The 12,896-nt window shown below is 59.7% G+C and overlaps 1 protein-coding gene across 1 annotated transcript; it reads left to right on the plus strand.

Annotated features, from left to right (window-relative positions):
- Positions 1-802: 802 nt before the first annotated feature.
- On the plus strand, positions 803-12,531 carry GNAT1 (G protein subunit alpha transducin 1). The gene is made up of 8 exons (XM_065408148.1): positions 803-908; positions 2,864-2,906; positions 3,408-3,549; positions 3,796-3,953; positions 5,045-5,173; positions 6,533-6,662; positions 7,790-7,943; positions 12,341-12,531. The coding sequence occupies exons 1-8, from the start codon at positions 803-805 to the stop codon at positions 12,529-12,531; spliced, it is 1,053 nt and encodes a 350-aa protein (XP_065264220.1).
- Positions 12,532-12,896: the final 365 nt, after the last annotated feature.

Here is a 12,896-nt window from a genome sequence, read left to right on the forward strand (position 1 = left end):
CTCCTGAAGCCCCCCCCTTGCTCCCGTGCCAGGCCATGGTGGGAGCTGCCCACACGGATCTAGAACGTGGCCATGCAGGCAGCTTGAGATCCAGGCCCTGGCGTGCTAGGTGCTCCGGTGGGTGGTGCCCCGAATAGCTCATTCGTCAGCACTGGCTGACGTAGAGGGTGGTTCTCAGAGCCCCTGGACACTCAATGTCTTGGTGCCGGAGCCGCAGGTCCAGCTGGGCTGGGCTCAGCACAGGACCCAGCAGCATGCTCCTTTGTGCCCTATGCCCACCTATGCTGCCCCCCATGCCGGGGAGTGGGGTGCAGGGCTGTGGAGAAGGCTCTGCCTGTATAACCTGCTGCCCCATCCCTGACCAGGAGCAGATGAGGCTTGAAATCGCTGGGCTCAGCAAGGGGGAGATTTGAGGGGCTTTAGCTTAAGCCAGCGGCTCAACGGCTGCTTGCAGTGCTGAGCACAGCAAGTCAGCTCCAAGCTGGGCTGCGGTGGGAGGCGGGGTGGGTCCACACCTGATCCTTGGCCACCTGTCCTTGCCACAGATTGGGCGGCCGGAAACACCTGACGGCCATAGCCTGCAAAATCCTCCCCAACTGGCGTGTGGCTGGCACCGGGGCCAGGGCGGGGGCAAAGTCAGCGCCTGGGGAGCCCGAGGCAGTGGGGAACGGTGCCGCTTAGCGCTCCTGGTGGGCGAAGAGGGAGACTGGCCGAGGGTGCCGGACACTCGGGGGCTGGTCTAGGGTTCCCCCCATCGCTGAGCGCAAAGGAGCAGCTCGGTGAGTGCACCACCAGCCGGACCATGGGCGCTGGCGCCAGCGCAGAGGAGAAACACTCCCGCGAGCTGGAGAAGAAGCTCAAGGAAGATGCGGAGAAGGACGCCAGAACGGTCAAGCTGCTGCTTTTGGGTATGTGTTGGGCTATAGAGCCAGCCCCCCCATCCTAAGCCAGCCCCCCCAGATCCTGAGCCAACCCCCCATCCTGAGCCAGCTCCCCCAATCCTGACCAGCCCCCCCAATCCTGAGCCAGTCTCCCCCAATCCTGACCAGCCCCTCCAGATTCTGAGCCAGGCACCCCAGATCCTGATCCAGCCCCCCATCCTGAGCCAGCCCCTCCAGAGCCTGACCAGTTCCCCCCAATCCTGAGCCAGCCCCCCCATCCTGACTAACCCCCCCAGCTCCTGACCAGCAAGCCTGTGGTACTGGGCCTTCCCAGAGGGCTCTGCCCCAATGCTGGCAGGAAGGGCAGCTCCCGTGGCATGGCGCTGGGGGATCCAGCCCAGGGTGGTGCCAGGCAGGCAGGGCGGGTGGCACTGGGCTTCAGTTCAGACTCCCTCGGCATTAAACACACAAGCACAGACGCACAGCTCCCCGCCCCTGAGCGCCCCCAACGCGCCAGGCTGGGTGCTCTGCCCTCCTGGGGGCTGGGGCTGGGGGAACTGTGTGTGACCAACTGACATGAACCCACCTGGCTCCCTGACACTGACAGAGATGGGGCTGGTGCCTTAGAGACAATGCGCTGGGCCCAGCCGAGGTAAATCTACAGCAGCTCCTCCACCCGCCATTGGGACAGACCCCCAGCTGCTGGGACTCAGCTTTGCTCTTTGACTGCTGTGGCCCTTGCCTAGCTGATTTCATGGCGCTGCGCCAGGGGAGGGTCTGGCCCGCTGTCGCTGGCTTTACACCCTGCTGTTCCAGCCCTCTGGGGGTGCAATCTAGCGGGGGGAGGCTGGAGGTGAGGTGGGGCATCATTTAACCTCTGTGCCTTGGTTTAACCTGCTGTGCGGCTGACACACTTTGAGCTCTTAGAGGAGCGTCTGAAATGCTGTGATTGCAGAGGATGCTTGGAAGTCACCCTCCACCTGTCTGGCCAGGCTGCATCTCTCTCTGGCCACCAGCATCTCAGTCCTCCAACAGTGGCCGTCCGAGAGCAGCGATTGCCATGGGCTCTAGGCTCACGCTGTCCCGGAGGTTCGCAGGGTGTCCCAGGCAAGGCACAGGAGCCCGCACGTGTACAATGGGCTGGGTGGTACCTTTCCCTCCACCCAATTGCTGTGGCTGCCCCATCTCAGGCCAGGTGGACAAGGAGCAGGTCCAGTCACCCGATAATAGCTGCTGTTCCCACACGGCAAGGTTGGGGCAGAGCCTACGCCTGCCTTTGCGCCAGCTTCCTGCTCACAGACTGCTGTGGCATCAGTGCCCCCTTCCCCTGTGGCTAGCATCTGCACGGGCCCCTCCACCTGGGCCCAAGCGGCTCTGTCCAGGCGTGGGTGCCTAAGCTGAGCCGTGGCGCAGATCTCATTAGCCAGAGCCCTGTGTCTGCAGAGAAGCAGATTAGGGCTGTACCCGCCCCGCCCCCCGTTCTCAACTCTCCGGCTCGCTTCGCAGCCATGCACTGAGTGCGGCCAGGGGATTGTGGGCCAGGGCAGCTGCGTGAGGCAGCCACAATCTCGCCCAACACACCAGCGCTTGAACTGGGGCCCTCCAGCACTAAAAGCAGGCTCTGGGGCTGTACCAGCCTCCGTGGTTCGAGCACAGAGGGGGGCCTGTGACACATGCAGCCCAGTGGGCTCCAGTCCCACCCCAGGGCCCTACTAGTCCATCCAATGGGTTGGTCCATCCAACCAGTGCCAGCAAGGGATTTGCAGCAGAACTGGATGGGCACAGAGGATGTCAGGCCACGTGATGCCCATGCCACCCAGGGTGGCTCTCCATCTCCCTTGCCCCCTCCGTTCCCCCTCCATTGGAGCTGATTAGCAGCGGGCTCCCTGTCACACCCGTCCAGCACCCCACAGCACTGCGACCCAGATGGCTGTGTCGGGCTCCACATGTTCCCTGCCATGACTTTCCTTTCTGTCCCCCAGGAGCTGGCGAATCTGGGAAGAGCACGATTGTAAAGCAAATGAAGTAAGTGGGTTCACACCTCACTGATGCCTGCCCTGCTCCCCCACAGCGCCCCCTGCTGGGAGAGGCTGGGGCTGGCATAGCTGGGAGCTCCCGCCAAAGCCAGCATTCCTGCCCCACCCTGGATGCCTGGTTCTTTGAGACAGGATCTCCAGCAGCAGCCTTTACTGACAGTGGCATGCTGCCCTCCACCGATTTCTGCCTTTCCAGGTGATGCCCAGCTGCAATACTCTAGGGTGCAACCTCTGGGGGCTCCCCACTACCCCTCCTCACCCCCAGGGAATTCTGCCAACCCACCGCAGTGCGCTGAGACTGCCCCTCAGGCAGCACGGCTGCCATACTGTCAGGCTAGCGTTGGGGAAATTCACTGGAGGGGAGCAAGCCGGTGGCAACACCTCCAGCCCATTGGGTGCCCTCTGTGCTTGGCTGGGCATTGCCAGGGAGTGCCCAGCCACGGAGCCCACGGCCTCCCCCAGGCTCACCATCTGCTCCTGTCTCCACCAGGATCATCCACCAGGATGGATACTCCCTGGAAGAGTGCCTGGAGTTCATCTCCATCATCTACAGCAACACCCTGCAGTCCATGCTGGCCATCATGCGGGCCATGGGCACGCTGAGCATCCAGTACGGGGACACGGCCCGGCAGGTGAGCGGCTGGGCACAGGAGGGGGATGGGTGGGGTTCTGCACCCCTCTCGGCCACATATAGCAGTTGATGAGCCTGCTACGGCCCTGGACAGCAGAGCTGGGTAGTTTAGCTCATGCATTTAGATCCAGCCGGTCCAGGTTCAATTCCTGCTGCCAACAGGGCTTTATTTCATAGCATCTGGTGCCTCCCGGTGAGCCCTAGGCCAAGCTGAAGCAGCTGACCCCGCTACGCCCTGTCTCCCCAGGACGATGCCCGTAAGCTGCTGCACTTGGCTGACACCATCGAAGAGGGCACCATGCCCAAGGAGATGTCTGACATCATTGCCCGCCTCTGGAAGGACGCAGGCATCCAGGCCTGCTTCGAGCGAGCCTCGGAATACCAGCTGAACGACTCGGCCGGCTAGTATGAACCTTCCTGTGTAACCTCCTAGGGCAGATGCCACCCAGGCAGTGCCAGGCTCAGGTGCCCCCACAGACCTCATCACAGAGGCATTGGCAAGGGAGTGGCCTGCCAGTCCCATGGAGATGGTCTAGGAACTCCCCTGGCTTTGCACTGACCTGGAGGCTGGAAGGAGTTTGGGGAACGTCAGAACAAGTGGTTTTCATCTTCCCCAGTATGTGAGGGAGAGTGAGGGCGGATTCTCCCCAGCTCGCCCCAGTGCCTAGTCCCATTCCTCTGGCACAGGCAGCATGGCAGCCCTCTGCTGAGCCCCCCCAGGCACTGGCATAGGGAGGCGGGCACAGGGCCAAGAGGGTGTAAGCTGAGGAGGCATGGCACTACGGGGACTCAGAGCCGCCCCAGATGACAGTGCAGGGCCGGGGAGTAGCGGGCCACGGCCCCTCTCCTGGAGAAGCAGAGAGGGGGTGGGAGGTGGGTTGCAGTCGGGGTGCCCACGGGGAAGTCTGTAGCTATAGAGTGCTAGCCCTTCGCTATGTCCATACAGCGCCCGATCTCAGCACCGCTGCAATACAAAGAACTAACAGCAGCAGCAGCTGTCTCTAGGCACCGGTCGCCCTAGAATCTAGAAGCACGTGGGGTGGGTGGGGTCCAGCCAGCTCCCAGGGCCCCTCATGCTGGGCACTGCCCAGACACCCAGCAAGAGCCAGGCCCTGCCCCAGGGAGCCCGCAGCCTGAGGGCGAATGGGCGTCTGAGCTGGAAGCTAGTCCTCTCGTGGTGCTCGCTAGAGCTTTGCCAGCTTTGGTGCAGCTGCTGCCCCCCACTCTGAGCTGGGGTCAACGCTCCTTCAAAGCCACCGAGCGCAGCACCCAAAGAGACCCCGGCCAGCGGGACACAAGTTTGAGGCAGCGACAGGGCTATATCCCTGATCCCCATGCGCCTGCTTGAGCCATCCGGCCAGGGCCACCCAGCCAGAAGAGCACCCAGCCTTTGGCTCCAGCCACTCTGGGCCTGGGGAGCATGGGGAGCATGGAGACCATCCCATCCCATCCCCGAGGCGATGAGTGTTTCAGGCCCTTCCTTTGTGCCTGGGCAGCTACCTGAGGGACCTGGCACGCCTGGTGGCACCCGGCTACGTCCCCACAGAGCAGGACGTGCTGCGCTCCAGGGTCAAGACCACCGGCATCATCGAGACCCAGTTCTCCTTCAAGGACCTCAACTTCAGGTAGGGCACAGCGCGGGAATGGGGCCCTGCTAAGCACAGACAGCCCAGGGGGAGGGGTCAACAGGGGTTCCAGCAGCCAGCTCCTGGTGTGGGTGCAGAGAGTCACCCCAAGGCTGTGGGGCACAGGAGAAGGGGGCGCTGGGCTTGGGCAGGACTCTGGGGCCTGGGGCACTTGAGACACAGTCAGGGGGAGGCTGGGATTTGAAGGGTTAAAGCGAGGAGATTTGGGCAGTGGGATGGATGGGAGCAGGCGGGCAGAGCTGGGCACAGGGCCCGGGGCTGGCTGGGCCAATGCTGCTTGTGCCCCGGGGTGGCAATGCACCGACATGCCAGAACAGGGGGGTTGGGGCCCTCTGCTTTCCAGGGCTGTTTTCACGTTGAGCTGATACAGTCTCCATCAGCCTCCGGCCCCAGCCCCCTCCGGGGATTGGCTGAACCCCATGCTCAGCCCAGGCCCCTGCCCTAGGAGGGGGCCGCTCCAACCCTCTGCATCTTGGCACCCTGATCTCACCAGGGCTTGTCCCAGTCTTCATTCGTTAGTGGCTGGCGCCATCTAGTGCTCATGAACCAAGGCCAAGAGCGGTGCCAGCCGGGGCTCTCAGGACCCTGCTGTGCCAGCCAGGCTGCGGTCTGTGGCCTTTCCATTGTGTGCAGAGCAGGGGGTTTAAACAGCCCCCCCCCCCAGTGAGAACCTCCAATTAGCTCCTGCTCCCCCATCCCAGGAGCTCGCCCGTCTTGTTCTGTGGAGGTTCCTTTCCCTGCTCCAGCCACCTCTCCCCAGTCCCAGCTGGGTGATCCTGGCCAGCTGCGACAGGAGATGTCACGTGGACACTGCCCAGGAGCTGGGCAGCCTGGAACATATCCATCCTCAGCATGACACTCTCAGACCATTTCCCCTTGGGTGGGCACCACAGCTGACACTAACCAGCCCTGCCAGCGGCTGTGCCAGCCAAGCCTGGCCTGGGGGGCATGGACCACAGCTCCCTGGGGGTTGTCCTTCCAGGTAAGAGTGGTGGAACCCCTTGACCAGTGCCAGGCCTGCTCTGTAGCTAACCCAGCACTGTTCTCCACCACACTGGTCCCCGCTGAGGGGGCAGGGTCCGTGCCACTGGCCGTGCCCAGGTCTCCAACAGTCCTTTACTCAGCAGCTGTCACCCCAGCTGTGGCCAGCCCCGAGCTGCGGTTGGCTGCACGTGGCCAGGCACCCCTGCAGAGATGCCCTCAGCCCAAGCCGTAGCAGAGGCGGTAGGGTCCAGAGCGAAGCTGTCCCCCCGGGAGGTCTCTCCCCCCCACGCTAGCAATGCGGCCCATGCCCAATTCGGAGCCTGGCTGCTCAAGGGACCCTCTCCCCGGCCCCAGGATGTTCGATGTGGGCGGCCAGCGCTCCGAGCGGAAGAAGTGGATTCACTGCTTTGAAGGGGTCACCTGCATCATCTTCATCGCTGCCCTCAGTGCCTACGACATGGTCCTGGTGGAGGACGACGAAGTGGTGAGTGGAGCCCAGCTACCAGGGGGCCGAGGCCCTTGGCTCTTAGCCAGAGGGAGCCGGTCAGGCCCAGGCACCTGGGGCCAGGCCATGTGCAAGCAGAGCAGCAACCCAAGCACCGGAAGAACTCCAGAGGCCTCAGATCCATGCAGAACTCCTACAAGGCCAACCTATCTCAGAGCACCTCCAAAAACATCCAGCCATTCAGCTCATGCCCCTGAGACTTGCTAGCCAGTCTGATCCTCTGTGCAGACACGGAGTCCGGGGAGGCAGGGTGGTGGAGCTGTGGTCACAGCGCCGGGTGGGGACTTTAGCAAACCTGTGTTTTGGTCCCTGCCCTGCCTGTGGCCTCGGGTAGACGCTTGGTAAAGTGCCCGTGAGAGCCAGCACTGGCAGGCACTCAGTACCGTTCCGCTAGGGTGACCAGACAGCAAGTGTGAAAATTGGGACGGGGGTAGGGGGTAATATGTGCCTATATAAGAAAAAGCCCCAAAAATTGGGACTGTCCATCTGGTCACCCTACATTCTGCTGATGGCGGAGACTGTGGGGTGGAACATCCTGCTGTGGGGGTGGAGGTTTAACATGGGATTTAACGCTGCTGATACAGCTAGAAATAATCTACCTGGAGTGACAGCAGTCGCCTCCCTGGGCTCACTCCAAACGCCAATAACTGGCGAGTAAGCAGAGACGACAGCCCGTTGGGAGGCAGCGTGGCCTGGGGGCGAGGGGAGCACGACTCAAGGTGGGGGCTCTGTGCCTGGCTCTGCCACTGGCCTACTGGGTGACCCTGTCCACATCACTGCACTGCTCTGTGCCTCAGTTTCCCCAGCTGTAAAATGGGGATGATGCTCCTAGGCTCTGTAAAGCATGCTGAGATGTCTGGATAGAAATCTCTCTGTTATTAACAGGAGCTAGTGGGGCTGGGGATCGCAGGGGAGCAGCAGAGCACACACTCGAAGGCTACAAGGGTTACCAAGCTAGACAGGGTAGGAGACCCTGCAATCTGTCCTCCAGCAGCCCAAGCCCAGCCGGCCTCCCATTCACACCCCAGACACTCCAGGAGATGAGGCAGGAAATTGATGCTTGAGATGCAACTAAAAGCCCCGTTTGGCCCCTTGCTCCTCCCCAGAACCGGATGCATGAGAGCCTGCATCTCTTCAACAGCATCTGCAACCACCGCTACTTCGCCATCACCTCCATTGTCCTCTTCCTCAACAAGAAGGACGTCTTCCTGGAGAAGATCAGGAAGGCTCACCTCAGCATCTGCTTCCCCGATTACGACGGTAAGTGCCCAGCCTGCTGCGGGCCCTCTGCTGTGCGTCCTGTGTAGGGTGGGGTGGGGGGAGAGGGTGCAGGGGAACTGGGTTTTGATTCACAAATCGAAGACCCAAGAGAGCCTGGATCTAAACACCAGCGACCAATGTTTAGATTCGTTATGCACAAGGTGGCTCAGGGGGGACCAGCTGCAGGGCACAGCTCAGAAGTCAAGCAGCCCGCTAAGTACCAGATCAGATACTTACACTAAACATGCCCACCAGTTAGCTATATGGCAGCATGTACCTGTGCTTCCATCGCTGGCCATGAGATCTCCCCACTGCTCCATGCAAAGGATGCTGTCCCTGCAGGGTCAGCGTCCCCCTCCCCTGGCCTGGCAGAAGTTGGGGATTAGTTTTTATGCTGTTGACAGCTAGTATTGATGTTTATGGAGCTTTTTTATTTGTAAAGATTTTTTATCAACTTACATTTTCGCAGTCGTGCACAATTCGGAGTTTTCAGCGGTTTTAACTTTTCTCTCAGTTTAAATATTCACACTTGTGGGAGATTGGGGTGGGACGGGACAGACAATAATTATTTTATGCCGGCAGACGCTGAGATTCAGTTAAAGCTGTGTAAGCCATCACCGCACCATTGTCACCATCACCCGGCCAACCATCGAAAACAGATCTGCTTAAATGGACAAATCAGGCCTGGCTTTACTGTTCAGGCGTTAGACCATTTGTCCAGTTTCAGTCCATCCCCAGTGCTAGCTGGGCCCCTGAGACGGTCTCACGCAGCAGCAGCAGTTTTTGTCCCTTGCCGATCCGGATGTGCCGAGCCTTCCCGATGGAACGAGGTTTTCATGGGTTTGGGCATGCAGGTGAAATTGACGTTTAACATCATTCACCCATACAAATCGAATCCTGCAAAACCTGCTCAGAACTCAGCATCTCTTCCCTGGTGCTCGACCCCAGCTGGGAGTGGGTGGAGCTGCTGAGGCAGGTTAGAGGAGTCCTCTGCTGTAGTAGGGTGTGAAAGGAGGGGGCCGAATGCGGGGGGGGGGGGTCTCTCTGTGTTGTTCCCTAACGGCTAGAGCCATACAGGGATTTGGGCACCTTGATGCCACTTTAGATTCACTGCCTTTAAGGCCAGAAGGGACCATTGTGATCATCTAGTCTGACCTCCTGCACATTGCAGGAGACCCCTAACATCTGGCTGAGATACTGAGATCCTCAAATCATGGTTTAAAGACTTAACGTTACAGAGAATTCACCATTTACACTAGTATAAACCTGCAAGTGACTCGTGCCCCATGTTACAGAAGAAGGCGAAAATCCCCCAGGGTCTCTGCCAATCTGACACAGGGGGAAATTCCTTCCTGACCCCAGATATGGTGATCAGTAATACCCTGAGCATGTGGGCAAGACCCAGCAGCCAGACACCCAGGAAAGAATTCTCTGTAGTAAGTCAGATCCCACCCCATCTACTGTCCCATCACTGGCTATTGGAGTTATTTGTTAATGGCTGTCGTGGATCAGCCACACGCCATTGTACTTCATCAAACCATCATCATCCCTCAGCAACCTCAGCATATTGTCCCTTCAGTAATCTTTTCATGCTCAGTTTTGACATCAGTTAGGCTTTTTGCTCCCACTGCTTCCCTTGGGAGGCTGCTCCAGCACTTCACTCGGATGGTTAGAAACCTTTGTCTAATTTCAAGCCTAAACTTGCTGATGGCCAGTTTACATCCATTTGTTCTTGTGTTCACATTTGCACTTAACGTAAATAACTCCTCTCCCTCCCTGGTATTTATCCCTCTGATGTATTTAGAGAGAGCAATCATATCTTCCCTCAGCCATCGTTCGGTTAGACTAAACAAGCCAAGCTCTTTGAGTCTCTTCTCATCAAACAGGTTTTCCATTCCTCGGATCATCCTAGTAGCCCTTCTCTGCTTCCGTTCCAGTTTCAATTCATCTTTCTTAAACATGGGAGACCAGAATTGCACAGTGTCCCAGAAGAGGTCTCACCAGTGCCTTGTGTAACGGTACTAACACTTCCCTATCTCTACTGGAAATACCTCGCCTGATGCATCCTAGGACTGCATTAGCCTTTTCACGGACGCATCACATTGACGGCTCACAATCATTCCATAACCAACCAATACACCCAGGTCTTTCTCCTCCTTTGTCACTTCTAACTGATACATCCCCATCTTATAGCACAAATTCAGTGCTGCCTAAGTCCAACATTTGGGTGCACTCAGCTGCTGTCAACTCTCCAGATGCCTGAGTTTCCACCATTAAAGTCCCCATGGTGCCTACTGGTTTCTGTGGGTGAGCATATGCAGAGCTGCCTCGGGCAGGGAGTGGGATGCGGGGGGGGTGGCCTAGTGGTTGGTGCAGGAGTAAGTGGTCAGGAACCGAAGCCAAGGGCCAGAGCCGGGTTCCCTGGGGTGAGGTGGGGAAGGGGCCATGGCAGCTGTGGACGAATGCTTTGAGCAGCCAGCGCCCTGCTGCTGGGCTTGAGCGCAGGTCTGCTGATCGTCCGAGCAGGACCCACCATGCTCATCAGACAGCCAGGGGGTGAAGCCAGCAGCTAAGCAGGCAAGCTGCAGGTTCTCACACCTCCATGATGTCCCTGAGCCACCTGGAGCCCTAGCTCACACCGGGGCCCTCCCCTGAATTCTTGAACCAGATGTCGCCCAGCCTGGCTGGCCTGCGGCGCCCAACCTGGGGGGGCGGGGTCGTAACCCTAACTTTCACCAAGGCCACTGCAGAGAAGGGGAGCTGCCCTACTGCCCAGGCTTTAGGGTGCAATGGGGCCCGCTGCCCAGTGGTTGAATTATGGGAGCCTCACTAGAACTGACCAGGTTATGCCCCTAGCTCCAGAAGAGGGCTCCCAGCTGAAGATCCTGGACGGGGTTGAGGACCAAGTCCCTTTGAGGGTCTAGGGTTAGCTCCCCCCCCCCCCCCATAGGGTGACCAGACATCCCAATTTTATAGGGACAGTCCCAATATTCAGGGCTTTTTCTTATATAGGGACCTATTACCCCCCAACCCCAGCCCGATTTTTCACACTTGCTATTTGGTCACCCCACCCCCCCCCCAGTATTTCCTACTGGTTAGCAGCTCCATCCACTGGCCAGGGGGGCCCAGCGCAGGCCTGTGAATGCAGGTATCTGAACGCCTTGCAGCGCTAAGTCCCCTGGGGGGCCAGCCCTGAATTCCCCAGCCTGGGGAGCCCTTTTGGGAGAGCCCCAGAGGGAGCATTGGGGAGGGGCGAGCAGGGAGGCTGGGGATAGGGACTCCAGGGTCTCTCTCTTGCCAAGCAACCACGTGAGTGAAGAGCTCAGAGCCCAGTGCCTTGGGACAGCACTGCCCTGGCTGGCAGCGTGGCCCCCCTCCCACAGGGCAGGGCTCACCAGGCCCCTGGCCACCCTGCTTGGAGGGGCACGTGAGCAGGCGTTTCCCAAAGGCAGGTGCTGCACAGCTGGGGAGGAGACGCTGGGGCCCAGATTCACAGAGGCTCTGATGTGCCGAACTCACTGGAGAGGGGTGAATCTGTCCAGCATGCCACATGGCAGCAACTTAGAGACCACCCCCAGACCTCTGCCGCCCACTGCATCGCCCATCACACTCCCAAGCCCCTGCCCCACCAGAACAGCCTTAATTCTGCCCTCAGTCCTGGCCCTGCCACCCATACCCCTGCCACGCAGTCAGTCAGTGCCCCTGTGCCAGCTGGCTCCCCTCAGTGCTGGGTGACGGAGCCGGATGTCCTGCCACTGCCAACTCTCGGGGCATCTCTGCCAGTCCCATGTGGCAGGTGTTTGCAGGAGCTGATCACGCTGGTGAGATTCTTTGCCCACACTAGGAGTGGCCACGGACATCTCCCTGCGGGAGCAAAGCTATGGGCTGCTCTCAGTGAGGAGTCAGTGGCCGGTAGGCTAGTCCTAGCAGAGCGCCACTGTCCACCAGTGGTTCTGGTTCCTTGCATTTACTCTGGGGACAGGGGGTGCCAGCCCAAGTGGCGCCTCAACTGGGGAGGGCACAGAGATGGCAGAAAGTCCCCTTCGCCTTTCCCGGGGGGCAGCTTGGCCCTGCTGTTTAAGCCAACCTGGGTATTTTCTGGGGAGGGGGTGAAGAGGGGGATCTAAGACATGCATTTGGAGCAGACTGTAGAGGAGAAAAGGGAGCAAATGGAGTGAATGGGGTGATGAAGCTTTGAGGGATCTCAGCAGCAGGGCCCCAGTAATGGCCTAGGGATGTCTGGCTCCTTGGGCCAGTGGCCCTCACAGCAGGTTGGGGGGGGTGGGGGTGGGAGCTGCTGGCAGGCTGTAGGGTGTTCGTGCCTCCACGCAGGGCTCAGAGCCAGTTCAGCGGCTGAGCCGTCCCCTGACTCTGTCCTGGCACCGGTGCCTCCGCAGGACCAAACACATTCGAGGACGCGGGCGCCTACATCAAGGTCCAGTTCCTGGAGCTCAACATGCGCCGGGACGTAAAGGAGATCTACTCGCACCTGACCTGTGCCACCGACACTGAGAACGTCAAGTTCGTCTTCGACGCCGTCACCGACATCATCATCAAAGAGAACCTCAAGGACTGTGGCCTCTTCTGAGCCCCCAGAGCCACGTCTGCAGTTCCCAATCTGTACCACGTCCACATCCCCCCCTCCCGGTACCACGGCTGTGGCAACCCATCACCCCCTTGGTATCACGGCTGCAGCTCCCCATCCAAATCCCCGCATTACCCCGTAGTACCACAGCTGCTGCTCCCCCTGTCCCACATCCCCATCCCCTTTTATAAATAAAGAGATCTAGCCTCAGCCTCTCTGTTCATCCCCCCGTGCCGAGGGTTCTGGATCCCTGGCATAGAACAGGCCAATCCTGTGGCCAGTCTTGTGGCCTCCGCAGCCTATCTGCTCAACAGAGAGCATTGGTCCTGCGAGCACAGCTCCCTGGGGCTGGGGCAAAGCTCACAGCT

Source organism: Emys orbicularis, chromosome 7 (assembly GCF_028017835.1).
Source record: "Emys orbicularis isolate rEmyOrb1 chromosome 7, rEmyOrb1.hap1, whole genome shotgun sequence".
In the NCBI taxonomy this organism is placed as follows: domain Eukaryota; kingdom Metazoa; phylum Chordata; order Testudines; family Emydidae; genus Emys; species Emys orbicularis.